This window comes from Marmota flaviventris, chromosome 5, assembly GCF_047511675.1.
Source record: "Marmota flaviventris isolate mMarFla1 chromosome 5, mMarFla1.hap1, whole genome shotgun sequence".
In the NCBI taxonomy this organism is placed as follows: Eukaryota; Metazoa; Chordata; class Mammalia; order Rodentia; family Sciuridae; genus Marmota; species Marmota flaviventris.
This window is the reverse complement of record NC_092502.1, coordinates 5067971-5089463: the sequence shown is the minus strand read 5'-3', so window position 1 is coordinate 5089463 and position 21493 is coordinate 5067971. Positions and strand designations below refer to the sequence as shown.

The window sequence follows — 21493 nt, the reverse complement described above, 5'->3', positions numbered from 1 at the left end:
CAGAGGCAGATGCAATCCAGCAGCTTCCCCTGGAGTGCTGCTGTGCACCTGCCCACGGGCACTCAGTCTTGTCCTGCAAGCTGTGGTTGGGCTGTGCAACTTCTCCTGCCCAGCTAGTTGACTTCCTGTGCAGCAGCTGCAGCAATGTTCAAAGTATCAGAAATGTGTGACAGAGGGCAGATGACATTGTGCCACCTCCTACATGAAATAGTGAAGTTGTGTTCCACGTTAGATTTTTGACTGAGAAGAGAAGTATTGGGAATGTAGTAACCTAAAATTAATGAGTGGGTAGATGAGTGGGGGCAGCACTTAGGTGACACTTAATTTTTCTTATGGTACTGAGTAATAATGAGTTAACCCTCTTCCATAGGGAATTTGAATTTTAAAAAAAATGTCAGGATCTTCTTTTCACATTTGAGATTACTTTTATCTTTCCTGAAAAAGGTGCAGGTCCTGTGATCTCATAGTGAGTAACTAACTCAGGCCTGAATACAAAATGCCCCAAGGGCCCCTTGAACATTAGTGTTGGGGAGGGGGAGGCTCCCCTCCTCTGTCCCCACCAGCTGGCTTTCAGGGAACCTAATTAGCACCTTTCATTCTTATCTGTGGATTGTAAAGGACTTTCCCTGGGATCTGGCTTCTTTCCTTTGGAGCTTAAACACCCAGGGAAGGCTCTGGGCCCAGAGCTAGAGGCTCCTTGGAGGCCACAGGCTCCCTTCCTGCACTCTGGTTTTGTAAACACACTCCCCGGCAGATATTCTCTGTCCATAAAGCTTTGCTTGAACTCAGAGCTGTGTCTTTCCTGGATATTTGTGCCAGCTACCCTAACACCAACCAAAAGGGTCCTGAAGGAAGGAGGCAAATACTGAAATGCTGGGTTCTGGACTTTTACCCTTTCCCACAGCAGATGACTCCTGGAAGGAAAAAAGCAAATAGTGAGGCTCTAGGTAACAAGGAACTTGCAAAGGTTGATATAGCGGGAGTCGCTTTATTGCAGGACAATAGAGGTATATATACTTAACTAATTACATACAGTTTATCTTAATTAACATAAACTAGATACAGCAGTCAACCAATAAGGAATCCTCATCATCTTAATGATTACATACAGCTTAACTTAATTGACATAATCTAGACACAGCAGTCAGTCATTAAGGAATCTCTATCATCTTAATGGCTCACTGGCATACTTCTCAAACCACTCCTCTTGGCAAAGTGCCAGGCACCATCTTGACTTGTCTGTGGCTCTCAACAGTTTCCCTTCTCCAGCTTCCATCATTTGTGGGCTATGTGCGTACAGTAATACCTCATTGCATCAATTGCATAGAAAAGCAATGTTATTTTACATATATTGCCTTAAATAAATCACAACCAATTTCATCTGTGACTTTCTCTCACTTTTTGAATCATCTTATTTTTTGCAGAGAATGGAACACAGGGAGTTGCATTTGCTACAAAAACACTCTACCACTGAGCTATGCCTGAGTTATTTTACCTGTTTCTTTAACGTTTTTGTGTGGCTTTGAGAAAATTTAAGAATACATGACACAAATTTGTTTTCAATTAAACAGGGCGTTGCTTTCCATAGCTCGGGCCATCTACTGAAAGGAACACAGGTGAGGAATTTGAAAATTTGAAACCTTAATAAAATTCTCAAGTTGCTCCCAATCGTGGACAGCACGGTTTCTAGATATCGCTGACCTTCCTAAGTCCTCCTCTTTAGATGTTGCCTTCTACACCAGGCTAAATACAAACGTTTCCCGCCAACCAAGGTCAGATCCCAACACAGCAAGAAAGTCCAGCCTAAAAGCCTGGACCTGTCACGCTGGCCTGTTTTAGCCTTGATTGGCTAGGGTAGCTGTCACTCAACACTGGGTCGATGCCTGGAGGCGGAAATCAGGGACACTGGGGAGGAACTGTCCAATCAGATGCGCAGGCGGAGGGGAAGGGCGGGCTCTCACAATCTCGCATCTTTTCTTTCTCCCTTGTTGAGCTCGTCCTCCACTGCTCCGGAGTCTTACGGGATCCCCAGGCGATCCTGCACAGCCGTAGTCCCCACCAGCTCGGGTACCGGGAGATCCTCAGGAGGTCGGCGAGTCACGCCGAGCGTGCGGCCAGGACTGGCGGGACCCGGTCACCACCTGCCTTGGGGACCTGAGTGCCTGTGAGCTGCGGAGCTTGGGGCGAGTCCCCACCGGCGGGTGGCCCTGGGTCCTGTCCCCTGGTTCCGCGGCGGGGGTGGTAGATGCCGGCTCTCCGAGGTCAGCTGCACAGTGTATTACCGAGTCCCCGATGGCGGGTGGCCCTTGACTTTGGCCCTTGGTCCCTCCCGCTAGGTGCGTTGGGAGGCAGGTTCCCCAGGTCAGCTGCAGAGCATGGCCGAGTCCTCTCTGGCGGGTCGCCCTGGGCCCTTGTCCCATGGGTGAGCTGGGCAGCAGGTCCCTGCCCTCTTTTCTCCTCCCTGTTGGCGACCTCCCTGGTACAGATCTGGGCAGCTTATGTGGCCTGATGCTCCCAGAGTGCGTGGTGAGCAGGGGAGGGTCAGGGTTCTGGACCCAGGTGTGTTCTGATTGTGACATTTGCCCTTAGGGGTCCTGTCTGTCCCTCTTTCTCCCCAGGATTAACCTGTGAGTCCTACAGACACATACTCCTAAATGTGCAGGAACCGGTATCAAATCCATTTTCCATTCTGGAACCTGGCTCCTCCTAAGGCTGGCAGCAGACACCTGAAATTCCAGTTCCCTCCCACATTCCCAAATGCACCCTCCAGTTCACACTTTGCCAACCATTTGTTCCACTCTACATTCAAATAGACAGTGTTTTAATTGTGGTAGTTTCACTTATTAATGAATGTCATTTAAAAAAATTATCTTATTTATTTTTTAACATGCACAAACATTTCCCAAGAGTGGAATGCAGAGAGGAATGACCTGGAAGTTGAGTTTCAAAAGTACTTATTCCTCTCTTCATCTTGCCCAGACACTGCACCTATGCAGTGCCTTTGGGCAGAGGAGTTCTTTGGACATTGAACAGGATCCTGTGTCCTCAGTCATTGTTCTGTCTTTTCCTGGGGCTGCTGCAAGTTGCCCTAAGCTTCCCTGTGCCCTGCAGGGCGCAGGCAATTTCAAGCTCCTCATCAGCTCCTCCTAGAGGACAGCCTGAGGTGTTTAGTGCAGCCTCCCAGAGGAGCAGCTGGAGACACCCAGGTCAGGCAGTGAGATGCTGGTGTTGAGGGAACATGACACTCCTGGTTCCTGCCCTCTGGATGCCCTCAGAGCTTTGAAGGAAGAACAGTTATCTTAAAGAGCAGGGGAAACTGACCCCAGCAAGGTGGAGCAAAGCCCTACAAAGCTCTTCAGCAGCAGGAGGGGGTGGGAGGTTGTGCCTGGTGACAGAAGCCTGACCTGAAGCTGGAGTCTGACAGGTCAGTGTCCAGTGGTGCTACAGTTCCCCAGGTTTGTTGCCTTGGAAAGACTGGCTCAGGTATTTTAGTGTCAGTTTTTCATGAACTGTAAAATGTAGTTTATTAGTAGAGCTGATTAGAAAATATCCCTAAAGGGTAAGATAGAGATACAATTCAGGGGGAAAAAAAGAAGGCTAGAAACAGAAAAGAAAGGAACACTTGGCCTTATATTCCCTTAGTTAAAAATACTTATGAATGTTTTTGTTCCCAAGAGTGAATTTACCGACTTTCTCAGATGCCTTCTTTTTTTGGGGGGGAGCAGGTGTTGCTAATTTAAAATAGAATTCCAGGACTTTGCTTTGGGGATGCTACCTAGGAATAGAAAAAGGGAAAACCTATGTTTCAGTGTGGCTGCAGATATGAATGCCCCAGAAGAAAGTGTGGTAAAGATGTTGCTTTCTTTATTACAAAGATTCAACCTCACTAAGTTGAAGAGGGCCTTGTTAAGTTGCTGAGGATGGTTTTGAACTTATGTTCCTTCTGTATCATCCTCTGGAGTCACTGGGATTACAGGCCTGCACAGTACCCCTTTTCTCCTTTCAGATGTGTTCTTTATGGGAAAGTGGGGGTGGGAGAGTGGTTTAAAATAGAATTCCAGGGCTTGGCTTTGGGAATGCTACCTAGGAAAAGAAACAGGGAAAATTTCTTCCAATATGGTTGCAAAAAGTGAGTACATTAACCCAATTCATTGTGGTCGATGAATTGTTTCATTACAAAAATTCACCAAAACATCTGCTTCTGTAGTTTGCAGGGCTTTGGCAGTGGATGGGTCTGTTCTGTACCCTATGAACTGCAGGTGAATGTTTAACAGATTCTGTTGACAGAACTAGGCAATTCCTAATAGTAGTCACATATGACGAATGATTACCAAATATTATCTGGGATATAGCAATTAAATAACATGTTTATTGTCTGAAAAGGAGTACCTAGGTTTTCCTGTTGAAATATTAAATATAAATGTCTTAATTTTTTTTCTCCTATAAACACAAACATCTTGTTTGAGTGATTTACTGGGTTCTTTAAACACTGAGTCTCTTTAGATTGAAAACTTGGCTGAGGAACAGAGATCCGTGATCCCAATGAGTGTAATCCAAGGCCAAGGTTGCATCTACTGTGAGAATGGTCTTCAAGCTTGGGGAAGAGTTTAGTCACCAAGTGGTGGTTCCTCCTGGTGTACTGTGGGTGACAGGGTGCTTCCCTGAGCTGGTTTGTGTTTGTAACCCAAGAGGAGGTCACTGAAGGTCCAGTCAGAGCTCTCTGGGCAGCCTCCCCTACGGAGGCCCAGGCTACTCAGACCAACCCTGAAAGGAGCCCTTTAGACTGAGAAGCTGCAGAGCTCTGGAAAGCTGGGGTCCTTAGGCAGATGTGGTGGGGGACTGGATGGGAAGGCTAAGGGGATTCCCTTTCTGAAGGTGCATATTGTCCAAGGCTGTTCCCGGAGTGTGCAATGAAACAAGTGCAGATTTGGGTGAGAAGTGACTTATTCTAAGGAGCACTGCAGGAGTGGGGAGAACCACAGATGAGCTCTGCAAGCACCCACAGCTCCTGAAGAAAAGGGCTGCTTTCCTAGGGAGGGGCAAACAGGTTAGGAAGAAGCTGGAGGGGAGGGCTGCAAGGAGGGGGGCAGGTCAGATCCCAGGTCAGTGAGTGTTTCCCAGAAGTCAGCCTGTTCTCAGGAGGGGTCAGGAAGGAGGCTGTATGTTGTTTCCAGCTGCCAGTGGGTTAGAGTTCAGGGTACTGGAGGAAGGAGGGAAACTTGAGTCAAGTTTGATTAACAAGTATTTGTTCTGATCACTGAAGAGAAAACTTCCTCTAATTGGTTATGAGGGAAGAAAGAGGGGAGGGATTTTCAGGATCAGTGTGTTTTTTCTGCCATGGGCTAAAAAGGGAGCATCTTCTGAGTTATAATGGGAAGGGGTGTCTGTGCAGGAACTGCTCTAGCAGAATGCAGAGGAGGGGGATTTCTTCAATCATAGATCTTTCACAGGAGTCCCTTTGGCACTTTCTTTTTCTTACATATCTTTTCATTTTGGCCAATCCTGAGTTGAGTCTTTTAAACTGAACATAAGGGATGTGCTTTGTTAAAATCAAATAATTGAAGTTGAGTAGGGGGTAATGGGAGTCCCCAGTTTGTAGTTCTTTGCTCTCAGCAGTGTGACTGGCCCTCCTGCCCTGAAGCTGGCATCTACACTGGGGCAGTATTGTGGAGCTGACCCTGAACTAGGGTTTGTGCTGACTGGTGGTGTCAGAATTGAACTTTTGAGTGACCGGTGGTTTTGGAGAATGGATTGGTGTTCATCAGACTCACATTGTAGGTGTCAGAAGTGGTTTCAGGAAAAAGGCCTCACAGGCCAGGACCTTCATGTGCCTGATGGTGGGTGCTTGGGTGACAGTGAGAACTGAGGTCCTGCAGGAGGGAACATTCCACTCTAGGGAGAGGAGAGCACAGTGACCTTCCAGGACCAAATGTCTGAGCTGCTCAGGTTTCCTTTATTCCCTAGAAGAAGCCACCTGGGTTGCATCTACTGTCAGAATGGTCTCCAAGCTCGAGGAAGAGTTTAGTCACCAAGTGGTGGTTCCTGGTGTACTGTGGGTGACAGGGTGCTTCCCTGAGCTGGTTTGTGTTGTTTTCTTTATCAAGTCTTGGTGCCATAAAATTCCAGTTTGTCTCAAGAAAAACCTGCCCCGCCCCCCCCCCCCCCAAAAAAAAAAAAAAAAAAAAAAAAAAAAAGTCCTGGGGCACTCAACCTCTGAGCCACATCTGTGGAACTTTTTTTGAATTTTTTTGTTTTAAATTTATAGACATGGTCTCACTGAGTTGCTTATGTCTCCCTGTTTCTGAGCCTAGCTGTGAACTCATGATCCTTCATCCTCAGCATCAGGAGCGTGTGGGAAAACAGGCATGTACCGTGTCACCCTGCCAAGAATTTCATTTCTTCATTAGTGGAAGATTTTTATATTATCCATTAACATTTATTTGGATGCAGTAATTGGATGTAACAAGCACAGAGAGTTCTTGAAATAATTTTTCAATGCTCAGTTTAGTAAGAATCTATATACCCATATATTCCTGTCCAAATAGGGATGGGTTGGCCCTGGGCAGGCTGCCCTCTCTCCACCCTCTGCCTGGAGGTGAGTGCAGTGCTAATTCTGTCATTCCTTCTAGTTTAACCAGCTGTGAGGAAGCAGAATTTTTCTTAGTTCTGTCTTATTGAGTTTTCAGTACCTTAATGTTACCATTAGTGCTCTATCACTGGAGTTCTGTAATGTGCAATATGTGGTTTCTCTGCCTCAGTTGGTTAGACTCTTGTGCTGTCTGAGTCTTTGGGTCTCCCAGTTTTCTTCCCTGTTCCTGCTTCAGGAACCTCACTAGTTTCCAGTTTCATTTTTACGTTTTTGACAATTTCATTCTATTTTTAAATTTGGTCCCCATGTGTGCACCCTTTTGTACACATAGGAAAATTCTCAGGTTATTGATTATGGGTAATCTGCACTGCAGTGTGGTGGAGCAGCTCTCTCACTGTTCATCCTTGTGTGTTTACCCTCTTACCTGTCTATCCTTTTTTACTTCCATGTGGCTGTATATTGCTTTTCACTGAATATCATTAGCATGAACATTTTTCTGTGTATTTCCATGTTCTTTGAAATGGTTTTCAGTTATTTTCTCATGGAATTTATTTTTAGGTTATATTTTTTTATCTTTTAATTTTCCCTTCAAATGAATTCATGTCTCTTTGTAAAGACTGCAGACATCTGCCCTGAAGTAGAGTAGCCTTCTTGCCCCCTGTTGCAGTTTGGTGGAAGAGCCCCCTTTTTATAGATGTATCATCCACCATGTGGCCTGCGCAATGGTTTCATTAATGAGGTTCTTGGCATAAAGTTAGCTAGAAGAGATCAAAATAAAACACACAGACTCAGTTACCTTATTTCTATTGCCAGGTCCGAGACGGCTCCCCTCTCTGGCTCCAACCTCTAACCTCCCAGCAGGGCAGCAAGGATTACTCAGGGCTAGCAGGAGAGAGAGAGAGTGAACACGCCAGGGAGTAGCCTTTTATTGGGGAACATGAAATTCAGGGGATAATTCCATCCAATGAAGGTTGAGGGGGGACTGCACTCCAAGTTCAGGGTCAGTGATTGGGCCCCCGGGGTCAGTGGTCAGTCACACCCCCACACGGACGGGTTCTCTCATCAGGAGAGGGCCGGGAAAATTCGGACACAGCCAGAAGCCTCAGACCCAAACCGGGAGTCGCCCAGTCATGTGTCAGGATGGCTTCCCACAGTATCATTCTTTTTTTCCTTTGAATTTATCTTATTAAGTATATCTATAGAACAAGAAGCATGGTGGATTTTGAGAGAGAAATTCTTAGGTTTCCCCTCCTGGACACAGGGAATGAGCCTTTCTGGGGCTGCATTTCAGCACTCAGAGTCTGGCCCCCAATATGGGAATGTGATTACCCCTTTGCAAGTGGGTATTTATTCTGAACTGTGAGTGAGGCAGGCTCTGACCTGAGCTGGTTCAAATGTTTGCTTGTTCTTTCACTGAGTTCTTTTTATTATTGTCATGTAATTCGTTTTTTATGCACTTAATACTTGTACTTCCTGATTGTATTATTATTGTCTGAAAATGAGTTGACAGAGGAAAAGTGTGAGGAGGCCTTGCCCATAAAGTCCCGGCCTTTTCGCAAGTGATTTATGCCTGGCTCCCTCCTTCCCAGTCAGGCCTGACCAGGCACACACCTTCTGTGAGGTCATGGTAGGCTGCCTTGGAACCAAGGCTGTAATTCCTTACATATGCATGGGACTCTGTCCCCAGAAGAGCTTCCTAGCCAACAGGACCTGCTGTGGAAAGCCAGGCTCATCTCTGCATAAGTGGAAATGTCCCCCTGGTGGGGCAAGTCCCCTTGCAGGGAGGAAGTCCTGCCTGAAAAGGGCTTTTGAGAATACCTTGTCTTCCTGGCCTGTGTATCCAGGAGCGTGATACATCTCCTGTCAGTCAGGGCCCCAAAGTGTGCATCTTTGGGTTGGGGTGAGAGAGGGGTCTTGTGGAGCCTTGGCTAGTTAGCAGGCAGCTGGTGGGAGGGGGTGGCCTTCCACAGTCTCAGAGGCCTGTATCTTTCACCCTGTGGAGCTCAGAATCCATCTCCAGGACTGTGTCTTCTCTGCTGTGTGAGGCCCAAGTGGCTCTGGCTCACATTTGTCTCCCTGTGACCCGCAGGTGCTATGAGGTCCATAAGAAGGATGTCAGGTCTCCCAAGAAGGCAGAAAATGGTGAGTGTGTGGGGCAGGTCTGGTCAGGTGGGAGGGAGGCTTGTTACAAGTGGTGAACCAGCTGTGGCTGGCCTCTGGCCTCCCACTGTCAGCTCTATAGTCAGCCAAGAGTACCTGAGTCAGATGCTGCTACAGCTCAGCCCTTGATGGCCATGGTGTGGGCTGGTGCAGGTGGGTTCCCAGTGTGCTGCCTGGTCTGTAGCCACTTTGGCAGAACCCTCTCTGCCCAGCTGGACCCCAGCCCTAGGTTCTCAGTGTGAAGTGAAGGCAGCGGGTCTCAGGGGATTCTGCCTTAGGTGTGGGGCTCCTGGGTAGAAGATGCTAGTCTGAAGGATCTGTTGTTTCTTCTCAAGGAGTCACCCTCCTTTCCCCCTCCTATGCCCTACCAGGGCTTTTGGTACATTCTTAATATTCCTGTCCTTTTCTCATATTTACAGATCTGACTCTCCCTCCAAGTTCACTGCATTTTCATCTCTTTTTGTGAATTTCCCATATGATGAAAGGAGAGAACAGTCACCTGGAACTTCACTGTTAAGAGAACTTGTGCCTCTCTCTCTCTCTCTTTTTTTTTTTCCTTCCCCAGGAATTGATACCTTATCAAATTGTGGAGAGGTTTCCTTTGGACCCCTCACAGGGTCCCATGTTTTCAGCCACTGTATTGTCCCGCCTGGGGCTGCCTCAAGTCCTGTAGGCGCCCTGTGTCCTACAGGAAGCAGGCAATTTTAGGCCCTGGGTCAGCTCCTAGAGGACATTGTGAGGTGTGTCATTCAGCTTGTGAGGGGAGCAGCTGGAGGCCCTAGGGCTGAGGAATTTCTTGGAATAGGCCTCATCTAGACAGCTGCCTCCTAGGGACACTGTCTCCCCCAAGCCCTGTTCCTATTCCTTGGAGACAGTGAGCCTGTGGATGCTGGTGCTGATGGGCCAGGTCAGCAGTGATTCCTGCCTCTTGCATTCTCTCACAGTTGTCAAGGAGGAAAACTCTCCCAGAGCATAAGGACCACTCACCCCATGCAGTGCTGTGCAAACCTGAAAGCCTCATAGACTGGAGTCATGGTCCAGGTCTCCTGGGAGGGTGATCATGGAGTGTTTCAGTGAGCAGGACCAGGTGGGAGATGTCCAGCTGGCAGGGACCTTACCAGTCCCTTGAGCCTGACACATCTGTGCTCCCTCAGCACCAGCCCTTTCTGTGTTTATCACTTCAAATTGGTCTGCTTACTTATCAGAGACCTAGGTATTCCTTAAATGTCAAATGTATTTATTCAGGGGTGAGGTAAAAAATAAAAATAAAAAAGAAAGAGAAAAAAAATTTCTATTTGATCATTGTTTTCATTGGACTTGTTTTAGGACTTTAAGAAAAAAAGCTCCTAATAGGTTATGTTGTTATTCTCATTTCCTTTGTTGTGCTGAGTGTCTAACCCAGGGCAGTAGTTCTCATGTATTCTCAAATTGTACCTTTTTTCCCCCTCCATTTGTATTAGTATATTAGTTATACATAATATTATGGTTTGTTTTATTTATTTATCTTTTTGCTGTCAGGGATTGTACTCAGAGGAACTTTACCACTTAGCCACATCCCGGGCCCTTTTTATATTTTATTTTTAGACTATCTCCCTAACTTGTTTAGGGCCTCACTACATTGCTGAGGCTGGCCTCAAACTTGCATCCTCTGCCTCAGGCTCCTGGGTTGCTACTATTACAGGTTTGTACCTCCTCGCCTGGTTAATGTTGGGTTTTATTTTTTACATAATGTGCAAGCATTAGGTTGGTGTAAGTTACTCCACTTCAGTCCCCAGTAATTTTCCTTTCTCTCCTACTTTCTTTCTGTTTCCTTACCTCTTCTCATTAGACTTCCTTCTATTTATATATATATATATATATATATATATATATATATATATATATATATATGCTTTATAGATCAACATAATGGTGGAATTCATCATGATATGTCATCTATGTGCATAGGATGATCTGTTCAACTCCACTCCGGTATTCTCTCATTTCCTGTTTCCTCCCTTATCTCAGTCTCTGTCCTCTTCTTCACCTCCCTCTCTTCTATTTTCAAGGGATCCTGCCTGCCCCACTTTTTGTCCTGATTTTGTTCTAGCTTCCACATATATGAAAGAAAACATTCAGCATCTGAGTTTCTGGCTCTCACTTATTTCACTTAGTGTGTTGTCTTCCAGTTCTACCCATTTTCATGCTAATGACATACTTTCATGCTTTATGACTGAGCAAAATCCCATTTGTGTATGTGTACCTCATTTTCTTTATTCTTTTTTCTCTTGATGGCGTCCTGGGCTGCCCTTGGATATGGTGAACTGTGGTGTGACTTTATCACTGTAACATGTTGGTGTTACACAGGGAGCTCAGGCTGCTCCCTGCAGGATGGTGCTGAGTCCCAGGGTTTACAGTAAGAACTGAGGTGCATCATGGAATTATGTGAAATTTGAGGCTGTTCCAGGGTCACATTTGTCCTGCTTCATTTTCCCTGTTTCCGTGTGGAGCAGCTCCACTACTATTTGGTTGACCTTCTGCTCCCTGAGGCTGCTGTCATTTCTCTTCTACATGGTGTTCCAGGTACCATTACTGCACCCTTGATTACTGCCGACTTGAAGTGAGCTTTGTACTCATGAAGTGCTAGTCAGACTGCTGTTCTCGTTTTCAAAGTCCTGTGGTATTCTGGGTCCCTCATAATGTTGAATGACCTTTTCAATTTCTAAAAAGGAATCATCACCCGGGATTCTGATGGGTTTAAATATAATTGGTAGATTCTTTGGGAGTATTGCCACCTTAATAACATTAAACCTTTAGTCCATGAGCATAGAATGGTATTTATTTGGATGTTGAGCTACTTCCACCAAGCATTACAGTTTAGAAAATAAGTTTTCTAATTTTCTATTTGCTATTTATTATGTATGTATTATATATTATTATTATATTGTTTATTCTTCTATATTTATTTTTTAAGTATCATTGTAAATGAACTTTTTAAATTGCATTTCAGAATTTTATGAGAAAAAAGTTGACTTTTTGATTATTAAAGTTAAGAGTTTTGTTTATTAATTTTTTCACTCCTGACCTTGGGAACATATCTTCCTCTTGGGTGCTTCCAGGTTTTGAAAATCATGAGTGCTGGTGCGCTGAACTTTGTAGGGCAGGATGTCATGTGGACCTATATTGTGAACTCATTTGGGTTTCCCCAACTTTGCGAAATGGCTTGGGGTCCAGGAACCACCTCTCTGACACATGAGATAGGGTTGATCACTTCAGCCTGTGACAGTTGAGTGGCTGTGGGCCTGTGAGGAGGTTTGTGTGAAGCCTCCGTGTGTTAGAGCCCTGGGACTTCTCAGGTATTGATCTCCTCCGTGTCCAGGCTTTCTGGTAGGTTCAGCAGTCAAGAAACCCTGTCAGATGTCCTTATCCACTTGTAGTAGAGACTGTAGGGAGCAGGAAGCCATAAATACAAGGCAAATGGGCACTGTGTCAGGTGGTCACTGTTGACAGGGTGATAGGTGGTGAAGGGTGCAGAGGTGTCCCTCTCTCCTCCTGTCTTGGTGCCTGTGGCAGCTGTCTCAGCCCATGTGTGGGTCTGAGTCTGTTACCTTTCCCACCTTTATATGGGTGGTGGAGTCCTTGGTTTTGCCTCAGTATCTGGTGCTGTGTGAGTCGGCCCTGAGGTCTGGAATGCTGTGATTTTGTTCCTGGCTTCCATGGGAGCCCCCCTCTTGCTGTGTTGTCTAGAAGTAGTGAGAGCAGGAATCCTTGACTTGTTTTTCTGTCACAGAGACAGGATTTTGTTCTTCAGTGTAGCCTCAGGTTTTGTAGATCCCTGTGACTTTTTAGGGTTTTTCATTCTTTTCCTGGTATGTGTGTGTTGATGTCTGTGGTTTTTTAGGGTTTTTCATTCTTTTCCTGGTATGTGCGTGTTGATGTCGTGAAGGTGGGTTTGATTTTTGTCAGCTGCTTTTTCTAGGTATCAGCCCTCTCCAGATGCATGATGTGCTGGTGTTTTCCACATTTCTTTGGGGTGCCATTTCACTCTGTTGGTGGTATCCAATGAAAGATAAAATTTTCACTGTTTAGTGTTGATTTGCTTTTAAATTGCACATGTGGATGAGGTGCAGTGATCTAGTTGCACGTTCCAGTGTGTCATGATAAGATCAGGGCTTTAGCCCTTCTGACCCTTACAGTTATCATTTCTGGATCTGTGGACTACTCCCCCTGCTTTATTATGAAATGCACAGTGACATGTTGTGAACTACATGCTCTGGTCACTCTACTGTGCTAGAGAGCAGTCCTGCTGGCCCCGCCTGAGTGTATTTTAGTACCTGATACACAGTCTGCTCTTCCAGTCCTGCCCTGTCCCTTCTCCTCTCTCTTCCATGCTTCTGGTGACTACTCTTGTACTTTCTGTGAACTCAACTTGCAGCTTCCCTGAGTGAGTTTGTACACACAGATGTCTCTCTCTGTGCCTGGCTTGTTCCACTCAGTGTGGTGTCCATAGTTTCAGTCTCATTGCTGCAAACCATAGGACTGAAAGCCATTTGGTGAAATCAAGTTCATCTATTCTTTCATGAATCACATGGATGGAACAATATCCCAGAAACCATTCCCAAATCCACTGTTGTGAGATTGTGCTCTAGTGTTGTGAGATTGTGCTCTGCATTGTCTTCTAAGAATGAGTGAGGTTCACCTCTTCAGGGCTTTGGTCCATGTGGATTTCATGTAGGTATGTGCCATGAGGGGAGGGTCTGACTTCACGTGTCGACAAGAACACACAGTTTCCCAGCCATTCATTTTCCTGAAGGTCCTGTTTACTGGAATGACCCTGGTAACCTTGTGCAACATTTTTTCTTCTTTTTCTGCATGGGTCAGCAGTGTCCTGGTCCCCCATTTTCCCCTATTGTTGTATATGTCTGCCTTTAAACCAGAGCTACACTGTCTTTGTTAGTATAGTTGGAGGAGGTTTTGAAAGCTGGAAATGTGGTGCTCTGCAGTTTATTTTTTTTTTCTTCTGTTGTTGATTTTCTTGTATTTCCATGTGAACATTAGAATGATACTTCTTACTTTTATGTAAAAAAATGTCATTGGTATTTAGAAAGTGATTGAACTGACTTCATGGTTAATTTTTGTGTAGATTTACAATTCCTTTTGCTTGCAAATACCAGATATCTTTACATGTATCATTTCCTTGAAGTAGTTTGTAGTTTTAGTTGTGTCAGATTTTGTGGATAATTTCTAAACCTTTTTTTTTTTTGTTAACGTGGTTTTCTCCTCCTGCTGACATCCTGGCTCTTTTCCATTTCAGTTGTGTATTTATTCATATCACTATGCACCCACACTCTCTAATGTCCCATCTATCTCAGGCTACTTTTTAATTCATTTTCATCTTTTAAATGCATTTGAATTTCTCATTCTTTGTTCTTGCTTACTCTTCTTATATAAAAATCTTTTTTTTCTATTTTTCTAGAAAAAAACATTTTGAAACTGTTTTAGTTTTGTATTTCACACCAGAATGTGTAATGAATTAACATGTGTGCAAGGAATGAGGAAAATAATGCATTTTTTCAGTTTAATACCATTTTGTGTTGACTCATCTTTAAAATTGCGTGTGAATGTTTCCACTTCTCAACAATGAATTCTGTTATTAGTCAATTTTTTATATGAATTTCAAACCACTGAAAACTTTCTTTTCTCTTGGCCCATCTCATGGTTCATCTCTCTGCTAACTGTAAAGAAGGGAACAAAGAAGGCTTGTGGGGAGCCACTCCAAACACACACACACACACACACACACACACACACACCCCTTTAAATCCTGATGCACCTTGAGGATCCGAAAGATCACTGTAGTCTGGTGCAATAGTGGCATGACTGGTGACTTGGTCTTTTCCCTCGTTCAGATAATAACGTGTGGCACTGGGAGTGGCTCTAGGAATAGGGTGCACCCAGAGGGGTTGAGCTACACTCACCTGTTCCCTTGTAATCCTACTTCTTGCCTCATTTGAATGGCTTCTTCCCATTAAAAGGGTTTAGCACCTGCTCCTCTCTCTTTCCATGGACCTCTAAGGTCAGAGGAGCCATGACAGGACCCAAAGAAAAAGGTATTTCTGTCTCTGATTATTTTTGTGCAGCTCAGTTCACTGGACTGGGTGTTTTAGTCATGGAATACAACAGAGACTTACCCATACAATGCAGAGGCAAGAAACAAGTGGCTACTCCTCCTAGCACCATGTTTATTTATCTCCCAAGTTACGTAGCTTGTTGTTACCATGACTACATTATGATTTAGTCTTCCTTTAATCCCAAGTGCTAACTAACTGACATAAGGTCCAGGTTCATATAAACACAGAACCCCTTTTCTCTAAGGACATCACCATAGAAATTACATAGTGAGCCTGTATAGTTATCTTAATAGCTTCAAAGAGAAATTGCTGGACATTCCAAGCACAGGAAACAGAGCGCCTGTAACCGCCCCCCCCCCCACCCCCCAGGAGTTTGCTCACCAGAAGAACGCTTCCCTGTACATTTCCATGGTCAGAGTACCTACAGGTAACTCTATGCTAGCTCTGTCCAATAGTATTATTTAAAGTTCTTTATTTATACTCAGGTGTCACTTAAACATTCTGGTAGTTTATATTTAGGCTGCCTCACCATTGCACATACACCACAGTGTATTCACACAGTCCTAGAACGAATAGCTATTACATACCTAGGCTGTATCATGTCAGTACTTCCTAGGGTCCAGCCCCACACAGCATTTCACTTAACAAGCTACCAAAGTTGATCATGCATTACATTTTTTTGCACCACCATCACTACAAACACCGCAATAATCCCTTTTCTACTGATAACCATTTTTATGTAGCCCATTATTATCCAAAAATGTCTTTGACCAAAATATTGTTATGTGGCACATGACTATATATTATATAAGCCAAACAGTCTGCTATCTAGAACATATTGACAGGTGTTACATATTTCTTATTCTTATTGGGCTAGGACAAGTACCTTCTGTTGATGACTAGGAATTTGATTTGTGAAATGTCAGAAAAGGGTTTAACACTTTTTCCATTGTATTAGATATTTAATTGGAGGATATTATAAATTCTTTATTCATGATTGTTCTTTTAATTAGTAGGTTACATTTCATCTGCAGTAAAACACCAATAAATTCCAATTGGTTTTCTTGGTGAGCTCAATCCCCAGTTACCATGTTATGACCACCTCAATGAAATGTTGTCTACTAAGGAAGTTCTTAGACTCTGTTTTCAGAGGGTTCTTTTTCTGTTTTTAATGGGTTGGCGATCATTGATCCTGGAGGTTCTACATTGTATGAGTGGGACAAAATAAAACAATTTCCAGAGTAAAGCAATCGTTCAGCACATACTGTGTTGCTTACTTACACTGTCAAGCACTGTGACTCAGTGTAAATGCTTAGTTTGGTGAGATCCCACCAAATCCTTACCTCTGTCTACCAGCTAAAGTACAACGTAGCCAGTAGGCATTTCTCAGGATAGGTACTGACAGGTAACTAATATTAACTCTCTGTGCACATGATGTCGTAGGGTTTCATTATTCCGTGTATTAGACATTCACCCTACAAAGATCTTAGGGGTGACCCAGGAGCATGCCTTACTCCCTGGACTAAAACTGTTTATGCTTTCATGGATAGTTCAGTTCTTATATTGAAATGTGCATTTGAGGAAGTAAGTGCAAACAGAGTACATGTTTAACAACCAAATCATAGACTGAATATTTAGAGATCACAATTGTGAGAACATCTCACATATTAAGAGTAGAGCCCTCATGCTGACCATCAGCAGAGGAAAAAAAAAAAATCCTTCTCAATTTTAGTTCAGGCATGCTACTGAGTCACCCCTAAGATCTTTTTAGGGTGAATGTCTAATACATGGAATAATGAAGCCTTACTATATCATGTGCAGAAGAGACCTAAGATTAGTTCTCCTGTCAGTACCTATCCTGAGAAAGGCCTACTGACAAAGTTGTACTTTAGCTGATAGAAGGAGGTAAAGATTTGGACAGGATCTCACCAAACAGCATTTACACAGAGTCGCAGTGATGAATGATTGCTTTACTCTGGAAATTGTATTATTTTGTCCCACTCATACAATGTAGAACCTCCACGATCAATGATCACCAATCCATTAAAAAAAAGAAAAAGAACCCTCTGAAAACAAAGTCTAAGAGCTTTCATGATAGGCAACATTTCATTGAGGTGGTCACAACATGGCAATGGGGGATTGAGCTCAACCTGTGTGATTACAACCAAGACAACCAATTAGAATATATTGGTGCTTTATTCCAGATCAAATGTAACCTACTAATTACAAGAACAATCATCAATAAACAACTTGTAATCTCTTCAAATTAATATCAAAATATAATGGGAAAAGTGCCAAATACTTTTCTGACATTTCACAAACCAAACTCCTAGTCATCAATGGAAGGTACTTGTCCAAGCCCAATAAGAATAAGAAATGTGTAACACCTGTCAATATGTTCTAGATAGCAGATTGTTGTCTTACATCATATACAGTCATGTGCCACATGATGTTTTGGTCAATGATATTTTTGGATAATAATGGGCTACATATAAATGGTTATCAATAGAAAAGGGATTATTGCAGTGTTTGTAGTGACGGTGGTGCAAACAAACCTAATGCATGATCAATTTTGGTAGCTTGTTAAGTGAAATGCTGTGTGGGGCTGGACCCTAGGAAGCACTTACATGAGACAGCCTAGTATGTAACAGCCATTCCTTCTAGGACCCTGTGAATACACTGTGGTGTATGTGCAATGGTGAGGCAGCCTAAATATAAACTACCAGAATGTTTAAGTGCAGACATAGTACAAGTTTAACAACCATATCATAGACTGAATATTTGGAGATCACAATTGTGAGAGCATGTCACATATTAAGAATAGAGCCCTCATGCTGACTTTCTGTCCTGGCCTGCACTACATTTCTGTGGGGTATTTTAGAATTCAGTGGTCTTCGAGGATGTGGCTGTGAACTTCACCCAGGAGGAGTGGGCTTTGCTGGAACCTTCCCAGAAGAGTCTCTACAGAGATGTGATGCTGGAAGTCCTTAGAAACCTGGCTTCTGTAGGTAAGGATGAAATTTCATTGCATAATCATAATCAAAGACAGAGCACCTGAGAGGTTTTTTTTTTTTTTTTCCTCATGAATTGGAATGTGGGAAAGGGAATACTTTGGAAAATAAATTGGACCTAATGTCATTGCACTCTGCAGCGTAAATACCATACTCCTGTTTTTTTTGTTTTTTTTTTTTTTCTTTTTTCTTTCTTTTTTTAATGGGTGCATTATAGTTGTTTAAATTGTAAATCCCATAATGCATTTTGAAATCATGATGATTCATAATGACTTTTCATGAACTACATTTCAGGAGATGGATGGAAGGACCAGAACATGGAATATCAGAACACAAATACTGAGAGAGACTTAAGGTAATTTGTATTCGTATGAGGAAACAGCACCATGAGGGAATTCTAGCACATCATATAGTTTCACAAATAAGCAACAAAAACAATCATGAGATAAATTATATTTATTCTTATTTCACCAAATATAAAATTTAATGAAAGATAGATGTTAACTATTTTCAAAAAAATATTGACTTGTTGACAGTGTCAACAAACTTCATTTATGATAGCACTGCTTTAGTAGCAGCTGTGGAAAAGCAGTTTTACAAAATAATTGTTACATTGACTTTCAAAGAGCATACAATATAGACATGACAGAAAACCCATACTTTACCTGATATTGGTAATAGTATAAGTGCAATGCTTATTAATAAATATAAAGTATTAATGATCCAACCATAAATTGTACTTTTAATTTTTTTACAGAAGTCATATGGTAGGCTCTGGAAAAATTTGAAAAAGTATTCAGTGCAGAAAAACCTTTATTGAGATTCCAAATCTTAGTCTTAAAAGACCATTCCTGCTAGTCAGTTCATGTGAAAGCAATATGTGTGGACAGGTCTTCACATGTCACGTTTCCTTAATAGGTCCATCATATCTCACTCTGCAAACAAACTATATGAGAATGAGGAGTGTGGCAGAAAGCTATATGAATGTAAAGAGAAGAGAAAATCCTCCATTTCTCTCACAAGTGTTCAATGCCACAAGTCAGAGCACACTGTAAATGGTCCTAATGGAGGTCTGACATGTGGAAGAGAGTTCAGTTGTTCCAGGTGTTTTCAAAAATATCAACCATCTCATATTGGAGAGCAGCCACCTGGATGTAAGCAATGTGGAGGTGCCATTACTATTTCAAATAACCTTCAAATGCATGATCAAACTCCTACTGGAGAGACAACTTACAGATGTAAACAGTGTGGGAAAGCCTTCACTTATTCATATTCCCTTCAAATACATAAACGAATTCATTCAAGAGAGAAGTGCTATGAATGTAAAGAATGTGGTAAAGCTTTCACTACATTTTTTTACCTTCAAATACATAAACAAACTCATACTGGAGAGAAGCCCTATGAATGTAAACAGTGTGGTAAAGCCTTTGTTTCATCCACTAAACTTCATAAGCATGAACAAATGCACACTGGGGAGAAGCGCTATGAATGTAAAGAATGTGGTAAAGCCTTTGCTACTTTCTCTTACCTTCGAATACATAAAAAAATTCATACAGGAGAGAAGCCATATGAATGTAAGCAGTGTGGCAAAGCCTTCACTCGGTCTTTTTACCTTCACTCACATGAAAGAACTCATACAGGAGAGAAGCCCTATGAATGTGAACAATGTGCAAAAGCCTTCATTTCTTCCTCTTCCCTTCAAATACATAAGCTAATCCATACTGGAGAGAAGCCCTATGAATGTAAGCAGTGTGGCAAAGCCTTCACTCGGTCATCTTACCTTCACTTACATGAAAGAACTCATACTGGAGAGAAACCCCATGAATGTAAACAATGTGGTAAAACCTTCACTCATTTATCTTACCTTCGTCCACATGAAAGAATTCATACTGGAGAGAAACCCTATCACTGTAAACAGTGTGGTAAAGCCTTTTCTTCATCCAGCAAACTTCATAGGCATGAACAAATTCACACTGAGAAGAAGCCCAATGAATGTAAACAATGTGCAAAAGTCTTCACTTGTTCTTCTGAATTTCAGGTACATAAACAAACTCATATTGCACTGAAGTCATATGAATGTAAGCAGTGTGGCAAAGCCTTTACTCAGTCCTATAACCTTCAGTTACATGAAAGAACTCATACTGGAGACAAGCCCTATAAATGTAAACAATGTACAAAAGCCTTCACTTCTAACTTTTCCCTTCAAATGCATAAACGAACTCATACAGGTGAAAAGCCCTATGAATGTAAGCAGTGTGGCAAAGCCTTCTCTTGGTCATCTACCCTTCGCATACATGAAATAAGTCATACTGGAGAGAAGCCCTATGGATGTAAACAATGTGATAAATTCTTCACTACCTTCTCTTACCTTCAAAAACATAAACAAATTCATACTGGAGAGAGGCTGTATAAATGTAAGCAATGTGGCAAAGTGTTTAGTTCCTATGGTACCCTTCACTCACATGAAAGAGCTCATACTGGGGAGAAACCCTATGAGTGCAAAGAATGTGGAAAAGCCTTCACTGCTTTGTCTTGCCTTCGAAAACATAAACGAATTCATACTGGAGAGAAGCCCTATAAATGTAAGCAATGTGGCAAAGCCTTTACTTCCTCTGGTACCCTTCACATACATGAAAGAGCTCATACTGGGGAGAAGCCCTATGAATGCAAAGAATGTGGAAAAGCTTTCACTGCCTTCTCTTACCTTCGAAAACATAGACAAATTCATACTGGAGAGAAGCCCTATGAATGTAAGCAATGTGGCAAAGTCTTTAATTCATCTGATAACTTTCGCAGACATCAAAAAACTCATACTGGGGAGAAGCCCTATAAATGCAAAGAATGTGAAAAAGCCTTCATTTTCTTCTCTTACCTGCAGCAACATAAACAAGTTCATACTGGAGAGAAACCCTATGAATGTAAACAATGTGGTAAAGCCTATAGTTCATCTGGTACCCTTCGCAGACATGAAAGAACTCATACTGGAGAGAAGCCCTATGAATGTAAGCATTGTGGCAAAGCCTTCACTAAGTCCTTTAACCTTCATGCACATGAAGGAATTCACAGTAGAGAGAAGCTCTAGGAATGTAAACAACATTGAAAAGCCTTCACTACTTCGTCTAGCCTTCAAATACTTAATCCAAATCATACTGGAGAGAATCATTATCAGTGTGAACATTGTGGGAAAGCCTTTTTCTTCATTTAGTTACCTTTGCTCACATGAACCAACTCATATAGGAAAGAAGCCTTATGAATGAAAAAAAAATAATGTGGGAAAGCCTTTGCTTCAACCTGTGAACTTCCCTCCCATGAAAATCTCATCCTGGAAAGAATATTTACATGACTATGTAAACATCATGATAAAACTTTTAATCATTCCACTTATCTTCATGTGCCTGAACAGACTCATACTGGAGCAAAGCTTTATGTAAACTATGTATTAAAACCTTCATGGTGGGGTTGTGGCTCAGTGGTAGAGCATTTGCCTAGCATGTGTAAGGCACTGGGTTTGATTCTCAACAACATGTATAAATAAATGAATAAAATAAAGGTTCATCAACATCTAAAATGTTTTTTAAAAGAAAAGAAAAATCTTCATTTTTTTTCCTCTCTCTTTTTCTTCA

The 21493-nt window shown here is 42.6% G+C and overlaps 1 protein-coding gene across 1 annotated transcript; it reads left to right on the top strand.

The window, feature by feature from the left end:
• Positions 1-1989: 1989 nt before the first annotated feature.
• Positions 1990-21034, top strand: LOC114083342 (zinc finger protein 709-like). The gene is made up of 5 exons (XM_071611933.1): positions 1990-2164; positions 8679-8731; positions 17741-17867; positions 18165-18225; positions 18789-21034. The coding sequence occupies exons 2-5, from the start codon at positions 8684-8686 to the stop codon at positions 20950-20952; spliced, it is 2400 nt and encodes a 799-aa protein (XP_071468034.1). The 5' UTR covers positions 1990-2164; positions 8679-8683; the 3' UTR covers positions 20953-21034.
• The last annotated feature ends 459 nt before the right edge of the window (positions 21035-21493 follow it).

What these genes read in the sequence shown, in the direction of transcription:
- LOC114083342 (XM_071611933.1), top strand. Translation starts at nt 8,684, where the DNA reads ATGAGGTCCATAAGAAGGATGTCAGGTCTCCCAAGAAGGCAGAAAATG. An exon ending in TCCCAAGAAGGCAGAAAATG is followed by an intron (nt 8,732 to 17,740) that starts GTGAGTGTGTGG and finishes GGGGTATTTTAG; the next exon opens with AATTCAGTGGTCTTCGAGGA. An exon ending in AATACTGAGAGAGACTTAAG is followed by an intron (nt 18,226 to 18,788) that starts GTAATTTGTATT and finishes TTTCCTTAATAG; the next exon opens with GTCCATCATATCTCACTCTG.